General features: G+C 39.8%; 1 protein-coding gene across 1 annotated transcript in view; it reads right to left on the reverse strand.

Moving 5' to 3' along the window:
• Positions 1 to 4621: 4621 nt before the first annotated feature.
• Positions 4622 to 13248, reverse strand: part of STK26 (serine/threonine kinase 26) — an 86352-nt gene continuing 77725 nt past the window's right edge. The window contains exons 6-11 of the mRNA XM_075835962.1: positions 12811 to 12996; positions 11501 to 11643; positions 11136 to 11226; positions 10205 to 10267; positions 7806 to 7942; positions 4622 to 6612 (exon numbers count right to left, since the gene is read on the reverse strand). Of these exons, the coding sequence (XP_075692077.1) occupies positions 6591 to 6612; positions 7806 to 7942; positions 10205 to 10267; positions 11136 to 11226; positions 11501 to 11643; positions 12811 to 12996 (642 nt within the window). The 3' untranslated portion in view covers positions 4622 to 6590. The remainder of the gene's footprint in view (positions 6613 to 7805; positions 7943 to 10204; positions 10268 to 11135; positions 11227 to 11500; positions 11644 to 12810; positions 12997 to 13248) is intronic.

The following is a 13248-nucleotide window of genomic DNA, read 5'->3' on the forward strand; positions in this document are numbered from 1 at the left end:
TTAACTCTCCGCATTTCAAAAGCCAAATAACTATTTTTCCATCAGCACCGCTGCACGAGGACTTTGTGCAGTTTTTCACAGTACCATAGTTTTATACCATATAACGTACAGGACTTAAACAAGCAAACATTGTTAGATCGCTTGCACAATACACTGCAATACTTGTATTGGTGTATTGTTTTTTTTTTTTTCTTTTATTAGCTCATCTTTCTAACTACTTAGATACCGCTACTAGCGAATATGAGGTCTGAGTGGTTAAACGTACAAGATCAGTTACCTCCAATCGTTTCATACAGCTGACGTTTCAGCTATAACCTACAACTAACACCCGCTAAATATGGAGCAGGATCAGACAACAAGACCGCTCAATACTTTCCCTTCCCTGCTAAGACATAACCACCTTCCTAGCCTTTGATGTACAGTTAAGTAAACTGAATATGGATTAAAAGAAAGAATGACGTAGTGATGACCGGCCTGGCACACGCATGTCACTCTTCGAGTGGTGGGGGATTTGAAAAGGTAAGTTTATTAGGTCTCATTCGTTATAACAGTTAATAGAAAACTGTCCTACTTGCTCTTCGCAACCAATTATTGTAGCTTTAATTTTTCAAGAGCAGTTTAAGAAACGAAAGGTGGGCTCCGATATTAATTTTTTTGGGGTAAATCAGGCTCAATAGGCCGGGTCCAAACGTAGCAAATTTATGGTGAAGAGTCAGCACTGCAAATTAACAGCAATAGAACAATACAAGTGGATGGGCTTTTCAAAACACTTACCACATGATGGAAAATCACAAAAATCAGATCATGCTTCTCGTGTAGAAAAGCAGCAGCATATCACCCTTTGAAACTATGCAGATTTTGCTGTGAACTGCCAGACTCACAGCAAAATCTGCAGAGTCCTCTGCTAGGTCTAAACGTAGTCTTCGGCTAGATTCACACATCCGAGGTGCATCCATGCCCTAGTCTATGGGAGATGCGTGATCTTGACATCTATTTTCTCACAGACCCTTAAAGAGGCTGTCACCACATAGGTGCCCTATCTCCTACATAATGTGATCCGTGCTGTAGTGTAGATAACAGTGGTTTTTATTTTGAAAAACGATCATTTTTGAGCAAGTTATGAGCAATTTTAGATTTATGCTAATTAGTTTCTTAATAGACAACTGGGCGTCGTGAAGAGAAGTGTATGACGCTGACCAATCAGTAACCAGTGTCATACACTTCTCATTGTTCCAGCCCCGGTGACAGAGCCTCTAACAATGTCCGTTGAAACAAAGGCCGCCTTGAATTATATTGGTCCGTGTGACGGCCGTTGTGTCAACGGCCATCACATGGATGTTTAACACATTCGTGTGAATAAGGCCCTAGATTGTGTTTTTTGTATGTGTTTGTGTCTGGAAACCTCCATTATATGTTAAATGACATCTTCATGTTGCAGAAACAGACAAATATATGCAATGTCAAATGTTCACAGGAAAGGATAAACCTCAGGTACACAAATGTGGTGCCTATTTTCAAAAAGGGGTCTAGGTCTTCACCAGGTAATTATAGTTTGAGGGGCTATTGAGGGACTATATACAAGATTGTGACAAATAGTATTATAAGTGACAGCCAGCACGGTTTTACTAAGGACAGAAGTTGTCAAACTAACCTGATCTATTTTTATGAAGAGGTGAGCAGAAGCCTAGACAGAGGGACCGCTGTGGGTATAGTGTTTTTGGACTTTGCAAAGGCATTTGACACTGTCCCCCCCATAGACGCCTAATGGGTAAATTAAGGACTATAGGTTTAGAAAGTATAGTTTGTAATTGGATTGAGAATTGGCTCAAGGACCGTATCCAGAGAGTTGTGGTCAATGACTCCTACTCTGAATGGTCCCCGGTAATAAGTGGTGTACCCCAGGGTTCAGTGCTGGGACCACTATTATTCAACTTATTTATTAATGATATAGAGGATGGGATTAATAGCACTATTTCTATTTTTGCAGAAGACACCAAGCTATGTAATATAGTTCAGGCTATGGAAGATGTTCATGAATTGCAAGCGGATTTAAACAAACAGTGATTGGGCGTCCACTTGGCAAATGAGGTTTAATGTAGATAAATGTAAAGTTATGCATCTGGGTACCAACAACCTGCATGCATCATATGTCCTAGGGGGAGCTACGCTGGGGGAGTCACTTGTTGAGAAGGATCTGGGTGTACTTGTAAATCATAAACTAAATAACAGCATGCAATGTCAATCAGCTGCTTCAAAGGCCAACAGGATATCGTCGTGTATTAAAAGAGGCATGGACTCGCGGGACAGGGATGTAATATTACCACTTTACAAAGCATTAATGAGGCCTCATCTAGAATATGCAGTTCAGTTCTGGGCTCCAGTTCAGAGAAAGGATGCCCTGGAGTTGGAAAAAATACAAAGAAGAGCAACGAAGCTAATAAGGGACAGAGAATCTAAGTTATGAGGAAAGATTAAAATAATTAAAAGTCTTGAGAAAAGACGACTAAGGGGGGACATGATTAACTTATATAAATATATTAAAGGCACATACAAGAAATATGGTGAAATCCTGTTCCAAGCAAAACCCCCTCAAAAAACAAGGGGGCACTCCCTCCATCTGGAAAAAGAAAGGTTCAACCTGCTTAGGCGACAAACCTTCTTTACTGTAAGAACTGTGAATCTATGGAATAGTCACAGCAGGGACAGTAGATGGCTGCAAAAAAAAAATATTATCTCCTATGTGTAGAATTTTTTTACTTCCCCTTTCCCATCCCTTGGTTGAACTTGATGGACGTGTCTTTTTTCAACCGTACAAACTATGTATGTAATTTATAGGCATTGCCAAGTTACTAATGGTAAACATTTCACAGAAATAAAAAAATGACACAATCAGAATTTAAATATTTATTCTTAAACCATTTAAAATCCCCTGAAATATTGAAATAAGCTTACTCTATTAACAGATTTACAAGAGTAATAACTACGAAGGATATATGGGTACCACTGTTTTTTTTCCATTTTTTTATTTTTTATTTCTATCTGTGAAGTTTTTATAAAGCTTTCTGATTGACCATATTTACAACTTTTAATGCTTATATATTTATAAAAATATTTTATTTTTTAACGATAACATTGTTTTCAAAAACTATTTTCAGACTTTCTCAAGATATAAATTTGAAGTGAGTTTAGTTAGAGCAAAAAACAAAAAACAGAAATGGTTCCTTACAATTAAAAACAAGAACAAGGAAATTAAAAAGTGAACTCAATTGTGTAGGCACCACTGAAAATGTTGCTCATTCCTTGGCATTAGCCAGTAATATGTTTTCAAGTGTCCCCCTTAAAGCAGGAATTATGTTGTGGGGCATCTATCTACCCTGCAGTGGAAATAAGCATGCTGCAATTTGAAGCAATTTAACTATATATTACATGTATGGGACATTTAACTCTGCATCAAAGAGCATCTGATCAATGGGGGGTGGGGGGGGGCGGGGGAATGTGGTAGAGAAGTGACGCACGGGCATCAATGCTGTAATCTTTAGCAACCAGCTATGTTCCGGTGGACAAGTAAAAGGACTACCAAGCTGACTGGCTGACTACAGACTACACCACCATTGCTCGATGCACTCCTATATATGCACCCAAAAGTCTATAAGGTCCTATTGCAGTCTGACCTAATATATACAAGGCAACGGTCCCAGCACCTGATCAGAATAAGGCTTACGCTACATGGTAGAAAATGCAGGACAAGGCCGCGTGGCATAATTGGCAAAAAAAAACAAAAAAACTTTCCCTGTGGCTATTAAGACATTGTGCTGCCAGTTCTTCACAGCAAAAGCAGTATGTACGCTGCCAGTTTAACCATCCCTATGGGTAGCTATAAATCAATTACTTGACACTGCAGCATGCTCATTTGCATCAGATACTGGCGGTCACATCCTCTTAAACAACCACTCTCTAGTTTATTATAAAATCCAAAAACACTGCAATGGCATTTGGATAAAATGTGTCGGTCACGCACCGGTTACATTTTATAGATTTGGCAGATAGTCTGTATGGTGCGTGAGAGACTGGCCATACACCACAGAGGAGGATTGTGCGGGCCAATGTCTCTGGCACATGTGGGTATGATCCCCTTCAACATATAAGAAAGAAAAACTGGGCTCAAATCATAAAACGCACACTAACAGATCATAATATTATAATATAGCAATATAACCACCTATTATAATATTATAATTACACCACCTTTGAGGAAACAGAAACGTTGAAGTACATGCGGAAGCAATATATATATATATATATATGTATATATGTACATGGGATAACTGGAGGAGAACATCCCATCAAGCAGTACCATAAATATACTTCTTCCATTTACAGTTCTGCCGGTTTGGAAATATTTTTATTTTTTTTCTATTTTATACTGCCAACCATCAAGTCTTTCCCTGGTCGTGTCTGAAAGAATCTCTATAACTTAGTTACTTGTATATTAAATGGTAAATACAGATTTAAAATACACTTTCACAGGAGTATAAATACATCATGGTGCTGTTAGGCATGAAAAGTCTGGAAAAGAAAACCAAAAATGGAATATATTACATGGGGGATCTGATTTTTGGGGGATGCTGGTGCAAACCATTGTCTCTGTACTATGCCTGTGCAGGTGGAGCGGGCTTTATGTTTTCACTTAAGTTACATAATTGTCTTTCAACAGGTCAACTCTAGCAAAAAGGCCTATGTCACATTGCTAAAATGCACCGCAGGCACCTTCTAGAAGCAAAAATTTAAATAATGTTAGACATACTTTGTCTATTCACAATAAACAAAAAGAAATACATATTGCTTTAATTCTGCTTGAAGAAAAAAGGGGCAAGAAACCTTACACGTGGGAGATCGCTATATCAAGTCTAAGCCAAGTCACCATTTACCCGCAGCACTGCTGCCATATTGTTCTGTAGAGCGGAATTACAACAGTACAGCACGAAACATGATTTATTTGTTAAAGGGATGGTCCCACAGTTCATTCTCAAGGCAGACACATTAGATGGGCGGGGGTCCATATCCATAGCTCTAACTCCCATTCAATTCAATGAAAAAACTCTTAACTAGATTTGGGCCTGCTAATTCTTAAAAAAAAATTGGGGTCTAACATTTCCTCATTTATTTTAGACTTTAGGACAACCGATTGACATAAGTTTTAACTGTGGGGCAACCCCTTTAAATGAATTAGAGGGTGGGGGAAAAACAAAATTGAGCAGCAGATCCTCATCCAGGTTTTAAGCCTTCGCAGGCACGGATGTGAGCAATTCCAGCAAGTATAGAAAAGATAAGTAGATCTCATTTACAAGCAACCCCGGGCATATACACAGCAGAGTTACTCCGTTTCAGCAGTGCAGTGATATGTTTTTCGGTTTTATTAAAAATGTACCTGTAACTTGCACACGGTGGAACCAGCCAGCCATTTTTTTTATTTTTTATTAGTGAATGTACACCCTTGAACACCACCCTCTTAGTGGCTGCTGTGACCAGCATGTTCTTTTTTTAAAAAAAAAAAAAAAAAAATCTCTGCAGGGGGATTTGGAGCTCTATCCGCAAAACGGTGCTCCGACCACTATAAAGATCTTATAAGAAATGAACCAGTGCGGAATTTTGGACCTAAAAAAAAAAAAAGATAAAAAGTTGGTGATTCGTTTTAAGCTAAAGTCAAGACTTAGGAAAATAATCCATCAATTAGCTGTGGACCAGTAATATTACTGATGTAGCTACATACAAGTAGGTCACTGGTCCCTATTAATACAGCCTTTTCTTTAAAAAAAAAAAGAAAAGGAAAATGGCGGCTTCCAGTGTTTTTAGGAGACAAGAACACCAAGTGCCACTTGTTCTGGCATTTCTGTCGAAGGCTGTAATGCAGACAGAACTGACCATGTCATGGTTCTCTATAGGGCTCTACAGCCCATTGTTCTCATTTTACAGCATGGACAAGTGCTTGTTTACAGGAGAAACAACGGTGTCATACGCAAACCCTTGATGTGTAGCAGCTCCATTGTGCCTCCGTGAAACAGAAATGCTCCATTTCACATCGTGTAGCCGCTTCTCATCCGATACCTTCTCAAGAGATGGCAAAAGTCGTCATACACAAACAAAACAAAAAAGGACCAGTAGATCATCAGTGTACAGTGCAACACAACCAAACATACTGTCATCACTGGCACAGGTTACCCAACAGCAAAAACAGCATACCAACATGTACAGGATTCAACAAAGGATTAAAGTAGTAAAAGTTTTCAGTCTTTACAAAATAATTTCCAGAAAATATAAAAACCATTTACACCCTCACAAAACAAAAATATATATATAATTAACAAAAAAAAAAAAAGGGGGGCGGGGGAAAGAACAAAATAAAAATATGGAGTTTCTTTGTTTTCCTTCCAAACGGTCAATCATGGTCATGGATGTGTTTTGCGAAGACCCAAAAGGCACAAGGAGCTGAAAATGCTAAGCACGGCCAGGCGTGAAGTACTTTTGGTGGATGTCCCTCTCCCATTTTTTTTATTTTTTTTTACAGCGATGTCATGGTCATGACATGATACTTAGGAGTCACTGACTGAAAACCTGGAAAATAAATCAAATAGTGTGAAAAAACAAGTGCACAATTACTGTAGAAAACTATGCAAAATTTGGAAGGTCTGGCATTACTGGAAATTCCTAACAAATGGTAGTTTATGTATAAAATCATATATACGAGCCTTAGTGACTTAGGGAATGTGCACACGGGAACTGTCTTTTACGTCTGAAAAGACACTGTTTTCAGGAGAAAACAGCTGCGTCGTTTGACGTAAAAGCTCCTCCTCGCATTATGCGAGGAGTCTGACGCTCGTAAATCTTGAGCTGCTCTTCATTGACTTCAAATTACATTGCAAAGAAGTGTCCTGCACTTCTTTGCCGAGGCAGTCAATTTACGCGTCGTCGTTTGACAGCTGTCAAACGACGAAGCGTAAATTACAGGTCGTCGGCACAATACGTCGGCAAACCCATTCAAAAGAATGGGCAGATGTTTGCCGACGTATTGTAGCCCTATTTTCAGGCGTAAAACGAGGCATAATATGCCTCGTTTACGTATGAAAATAGGTCGTGTGAACCCAGCCTTAGTGACTTGGTCATTACTACCTGGTGGACATACACTATGACAACCTGGGCACCAATGCTGGACGATCAGGCAAATTCTGGACTGGTGCTGTACTAAAGGAATTCCCTTATACATACTTTGTATTAGAATCGTCCCCCATTATAAGTTTAAAAGCCTCAAATATTTAATACAGGTAATGTATTTGTGAACCTGCAATCAACAAGAAATAAAGATGTACAGCAAATTAACTAGTATTAAATTGAATAAAAAAAGCACTGGGTCTTTGCCTCTATTCTTTTTGAATGCAGTGATCTAGACTATTCGGCCACAGACCGACTAGCGTAAACGAGGTTTCCGTCTTCCTGCTCCAATCACTGATGTTTAGGATTAGTTGCCGGCACACTCAGGTTTCTGACTACGGTTTCCCCCCATGTGCAATGGAGGATAAGGATAGTCTTCAGCCTCTCTCCTGCAGCTTACACACTTTGCATACATTTAGTTGGCAGCTCTACTTCTACTTTCCTCCAGCAGAGGGCGCTAATTAACGCAAACACATGGCGATACAGAAAGGATTGCAGATATTTTTAGCACAAACTTTATGCGTAAAGTCTCCCCATGTTTTGGGCTTATTAAGGCTTCTTGAAATCTCTGTTCATCACACATATTACACTATACTCACTTTTGAAATTTTTCCATAAGCTTTTTTACCATCTTGTCAGTAATTCCAGGATAAGTTGCTTCCGCCAGGTTCATACTCTTTTCAAGTTCTTCAATTGCATTTTTCCTCACTGTGTTGTTCCTGTCTTGTTGTTTAAGCTACAAAATAGAAATGATGTTCAGAAACGTACAAGCAATAATTTTTTTTCTTTAAAAAGTGACAGTACGTCTTTGCTTCCCCAAACCATGCACTTTTTGACCCCTCCGGCACATACACCAGTAAACTCCTTTCATCTTTACCGTCAAAGCCAATAAAAGGATCACTCAGTTCATTAAACTTTTGACTGGTTATAGCGACATCAGAGGCCTAGACTGCCACCGTCACTAGAAGGGGCACAAGCGTTTGGCTGAGAGATTTGAGCTTTTGCCCACACATTCCCCTCCGGAAGATGCGATTAATTGAAAACAGCCGACAATGTGCGTCAGGCAATCACCAGCCATGCCTTTCAGATGCCAACAGGCATTGAAAGGACACGGTGTAATGTTTTATTTTAGCGCATCATCATAGAGCCTTCTAGGTAGGTAAAGATAGTCATGGCCGACAGCATCTTCCAATAAACTTGATAGGGCCCTGGACTGATGATCTCAGACTCTTCCCTCTGATTCTACGGACTTTAACTTTATAGGTCAGACTCCCTCGTATACTTGAGCCAAGGGTTTGTCTTTTATTACTGGGGGACGGACGGACGGGGGACTTCTACTTCCTGTGGCCGTTAGGTCTCTGATTCTTCTCTTATTTTATGCCAAAAAAACAATACTCCTGAATTGGAGCCATTCTGAGGTTACTACATTGTCAGCATGGATTACGTTGGTAAACTCTACCCTGCCACTTTTAAGCTCACCTATGAAGCGCGTGGATGTCCTGATAAATTGGTCATAATATGGAGCTGATGGATAGCCAACCCTCATACTAGCTTATAGAGCGGACATGGACTGGGCTAATTGGGCCTGAGGTTTCGGACGTCTGTTTGCTCCCCCGTTCCTCCACTGGAAGTCTCCCTTTGACTGGTCCTATTTAGAACGTATTTTAGATCTACTGCTTACAAAGGACGGCTGTTAGTGTTTATTTCAACTGATCTGCAGGTCAATATGGGGGAAAACTTATCTGTGTGTTTTGTTCATAATTGACCTTCTGTATTTGGTACTGTTGTATGGCTTATTCTGCGTAACACTCAGGTTATTACATTTCTGTACTTTGTACCATTGATTTGATAGGAGGTCTTAATAAAATGGCCTTGTAAAAAAAAAAAAAAAAAAAAAAAAAAGTAAGGTGGTCAAGGCCAATCAACCTCGAAGGCTCTTTTCACATCAAATTTGTGATGTCCATTTGGCGTGTACATCAGAAAAGCTCCTGACACACAGTAAACGTGTAAATATGGCTTCACTGGACCGATGGAGGACAAGAGTGTCCTTTTGACCCCAGTCAGGCTGGTATACGCCAGCATACCTTATGTTTTTCCCAGATTACTCCAAAAAAAAAAAACATACCGTGTGGTATAATTTTTATTTTTATTGTAACATGGTAGCTAGTCTATGGCTGACATATGCCACTGTAGGTCATGTCACAGGCATCCACTTAAGACCACTTCAGTTTTTTTTTTTCTTCAGGGCGCTATTCGTTTTTTTAACTGATAGCACCCTGACATTCATTTCAATGGGGCCATGCACACTTTGGCTGTTTTAACGGGAACGTGTGGCCGTTCAGTCAAAAATAGGACAGGTCCTGCTATTGTCCGTTTTTGATGGAACAGTCTCTGCCTTTTCATTGATTTGGTCCGAATAACGGACTGCACATGGAAGCCATCCATATGCGGTCCGTGTTTCACGGATCTGTCATTAATGGCCGTGCATGAGGCCTAATAGATACGTCATGGGCTTTCAAATAGCCTTTCATGTCGTATTCATTAAACTGATTCTATTATAGTCCACAGGTGACGGAGCCATTAAAAGGATGCCTAATAGTGGCATCTGGCACCCCTAGAGGACAATGGTATCCATCATATAATCATGACCCCAGCTCACAATATATTTGTTTAACGGACACCATTAAAGTCTATTGTGACAAATGCCACGGTCCCTCAGCAGAAAATATGAAAGCAGCACCACTACTCTCCAATGTGGATCAAGATAAGAAGTGCAACAGACTGTCCAGTGGAATAGTCCATATCCACCATAATAGAATCCAAGAAAAATGTGAAGAGGTCGTCAGCATTTCCATAACCGCTAATAAGCAACGTTTTGGCTCATCAAAAAAAACTTTTACAAGTAATGTCCGATAGTGTGATTACTGCCACTTACAATATCTGTAATAAACATTACAATACATAAGGCTAAATACATAAGAGAAAAAACCCACTGTACCTCAGCAAACACGGGGGCTATTATTACTGATAAGGAGCTCAGCGTTTTCACAAGGTCTTGATCCTGAAACAGAGACCATACAATATGAACAGTCAATAGTTGTAGGCTGTAAATGTATTAGTGGACTACACGTCATTCTACAGTAAATAAACACGTAACAAATGTAAGGAAACCATCAGACATTCATTGACTTTAATGCACTTGTGTTGGGAAATCCAGAAACTGTAAAAAAGTCTTAAGTGATGGAACACCTTGGAATCACAGCATCCCATAGAGACTGCAGGTAATGGTGCATAGATATCCCATTTAGGTCTTGCCGGGCAATGGCAGAAATGTTGAAATCCCCTACAAACACTTCCCGCTCACAAAAGGGAAAGACACCAAAAGTAAATGTATCTAACAAAAGTTACTTGGTATTCAGTTTGGCAAAATCTATAGAGTCAGAACAGCTTTTACAGGTTCTTGCTCCACATGTTGGCAATGAGGGCATGAATGGGGATTATGGGTAAGGCACCAGAATGTAAATTATAGCACAACCTTTTTAGTAGCAACTTGTACTGGAAAATTGTAAATGTTTTTTGAAGCAGCTTCGCAATTAAAAAAAAATAAAATAAAAAAAGTAATGTCAAAAGACTTTGCCACGATTGGCTGTTCTGATTATTTGATGGCACTGCCATGGGAAGCCGCTGCAGGCGAGGAGTGAGCCAAAGTGTTGAAAACCATGTAGTTTCACGACACTATATAATTACCGATAGATTACCCTATATAAGGTGAATAGGTCCAAAATGCATTAAAAATAGCACGAATGGGTGGGCCCCAATATTTTCTCTGCAGAGACCTATATTCCAGGTAACGGATTTAAAAAAAAAACAAAACACTTTTCAAACAAGGCCTAATACGAGTTTTAGAACGCGCTAGTCAGGACACTTACTGTTCCATTCTGCAATTTCTTTGCATCTGGTTTCTTCCGAACTGTGGTGAAATTCCATTCAGGATGTGTATTGTTCTCCTTACTGGGCTCCCTGTGAGGGTGAGGACCATACTTTAGATGATCGGCACCTTACAGACAGTTCTACAAACATACTATTCCAAACCGCTACTAAGGCACTACTGGGCTGGCATGCTATACACGTGGACGGTATAGGGCAGGGGACAGCTTTCTATCTTGTAGGGCTATTAAAAATAAAATAATTTCCAAATATTACAACTATAGACGTGTAAGCCAATACTTTGCAGCCCAGTGACCGGGTAGTAAATCTATTCTGTAAACCCCACATTCAGTGAGTGAATACTTACGTATCGGAGTCATCAGATTCAGAGTCGCTGTGCCCCTCGGCCTTCCATCGTTTATACCGGTCAATCAACTCTGTTAGGTAAGATGTCCGCTTGGCATTTTTCACAATAAACTTGTGCTTGAGAAGTTCTTTGGCTGTAGGTCGCTAGGAGACACGGCAGGTTTTATTTTACCTTTTTGCAATATGCTAGGGATTAATAGCATTACACAATAGTAGGGTTTAGAGACGCTCAGGAACAGAGACCTAACTATATAGGCTTAGCACGTTACCTGAACTGTTTAGTTACATAAAATACACGAGCTTTAAATGTGCCCGGCTAGAATTTCTGTTTATAGTTAAAGGGGATGACCAGGTAAAACTAAACGTAATCCATAATGAATCAGAAGTTCGAGCAGTAGCCAAAGATTGATAGTTCGGTCTCTCACTTAGATATTGGCATTTTTTTGGTTTTGTAATGGCAGCGATATACTTACCAAAGAAACCGCATTTGTAGTCACATTGGTTGTCAACGTTGAAATAGCCTTCTCGGCAGAAAGTCACGCTCGATGATGCCGATAGTTTGTAGTCAGTTATTAAGAAGCTAATTCAAGGATCACAATCAATACGGCTAAACTTACGGAGGTCATTTTCTCAAAAATGTCTGTCACGACAATGCCAACATCTATGTAAGCAAAACAATTTCTAAACTTTGGCTATCACTCTAACTTAGATTCTCTGCCACATTTTAGTAAATTAGCTAGCAAGAAATACATCAATGGGATCCACTGACAATTTTTTCATAATAGTAACTATCTGGGGACCCTGCCCCAAAGATCTGGATTTTGCCTCCCTTGTGTTGGGCAAGAAAAAGTTGTTAGGCCTTTACCCCACTCCTCGCTGGTGAAATGCTCGAAGTGACAACCCATGAAGCACGCTTGAGCAATGTCCGCGACACCTCCCACCCCACCCCAGTTCCATCAATAGGGTTCATCTATCGGGCTACCCACAAAATTGGCTACTGGCAGAAACTTTATTGATCAACCAAATGGTCTCGCTTCATTTTAAATAAACCTAAAAAGTGGTCGTCACGTGACAGGTCATAAAACTATGATCATAGGTTGCAGCACCTCTGCAGCCACGTCAGTTCCGGGCTTTGCACTGAACAAATAGTTCACTTGCTGTGGTTAGGGTCTATACTCCACATAAAATAACGTATTTCTATTTGGTATATTCATTCTAAAATCACAAGAGAAAGCAAAACGGACTTCGATATTATAGTATAAATCTAAAATAGCAGTGACCGCTCATTTATTGTTTCTTCTAAATACTTACAAAGGATGGATCTTTGTTTAAACAGGCATCAATGAACTCTTTAAAAGGTTTACCAAAGTCTCCTGTTAATGTGGGTGGGTTATTTTTAGGAATGAGAAATAGGACCCTCATCGGATGCATATCGGAGTTGGGTGGTTCACCTTTAGCCAATTCAATTGCAGTGATTCCCAAAGACCAAATGTCAGCCTAAAATACAAAGACAGAAACAAGTCCAGTTGAGACAAGATTCAATGTATAATATACATACAGCACATGTACCATGACCTAAGCTGTAAAACAATAAGACGTCAGCATTCGTGTCCCATCCGGACGTTTTCTTTCCTAGAAAAAAAGAAGCCGTCCTGGTGACCAACTGACCACCGCTTGTCTGGCCTCTCTGTCGGACAATCAGCACTTAGAATATGAAGTATTGAGCGGCCGCACAGATCAGCGCTGGAA

The sequence above is a fragment of the Rhinoderma darwinii genome, chromosome 8 (assembly GCF_050947455.1).
Source record: "Rhinoderma darwinii isolate aRhiDar2 chromosome 8, aRhiDar2.hap1, whole genome shotgun sequence".
Lineage (NCBI taxonomy): Eukaryota > Metazoa > Chordata > Amphibia > Anura > Rhinodermatidae > Rhinoderma > Rhinoderma darwinii.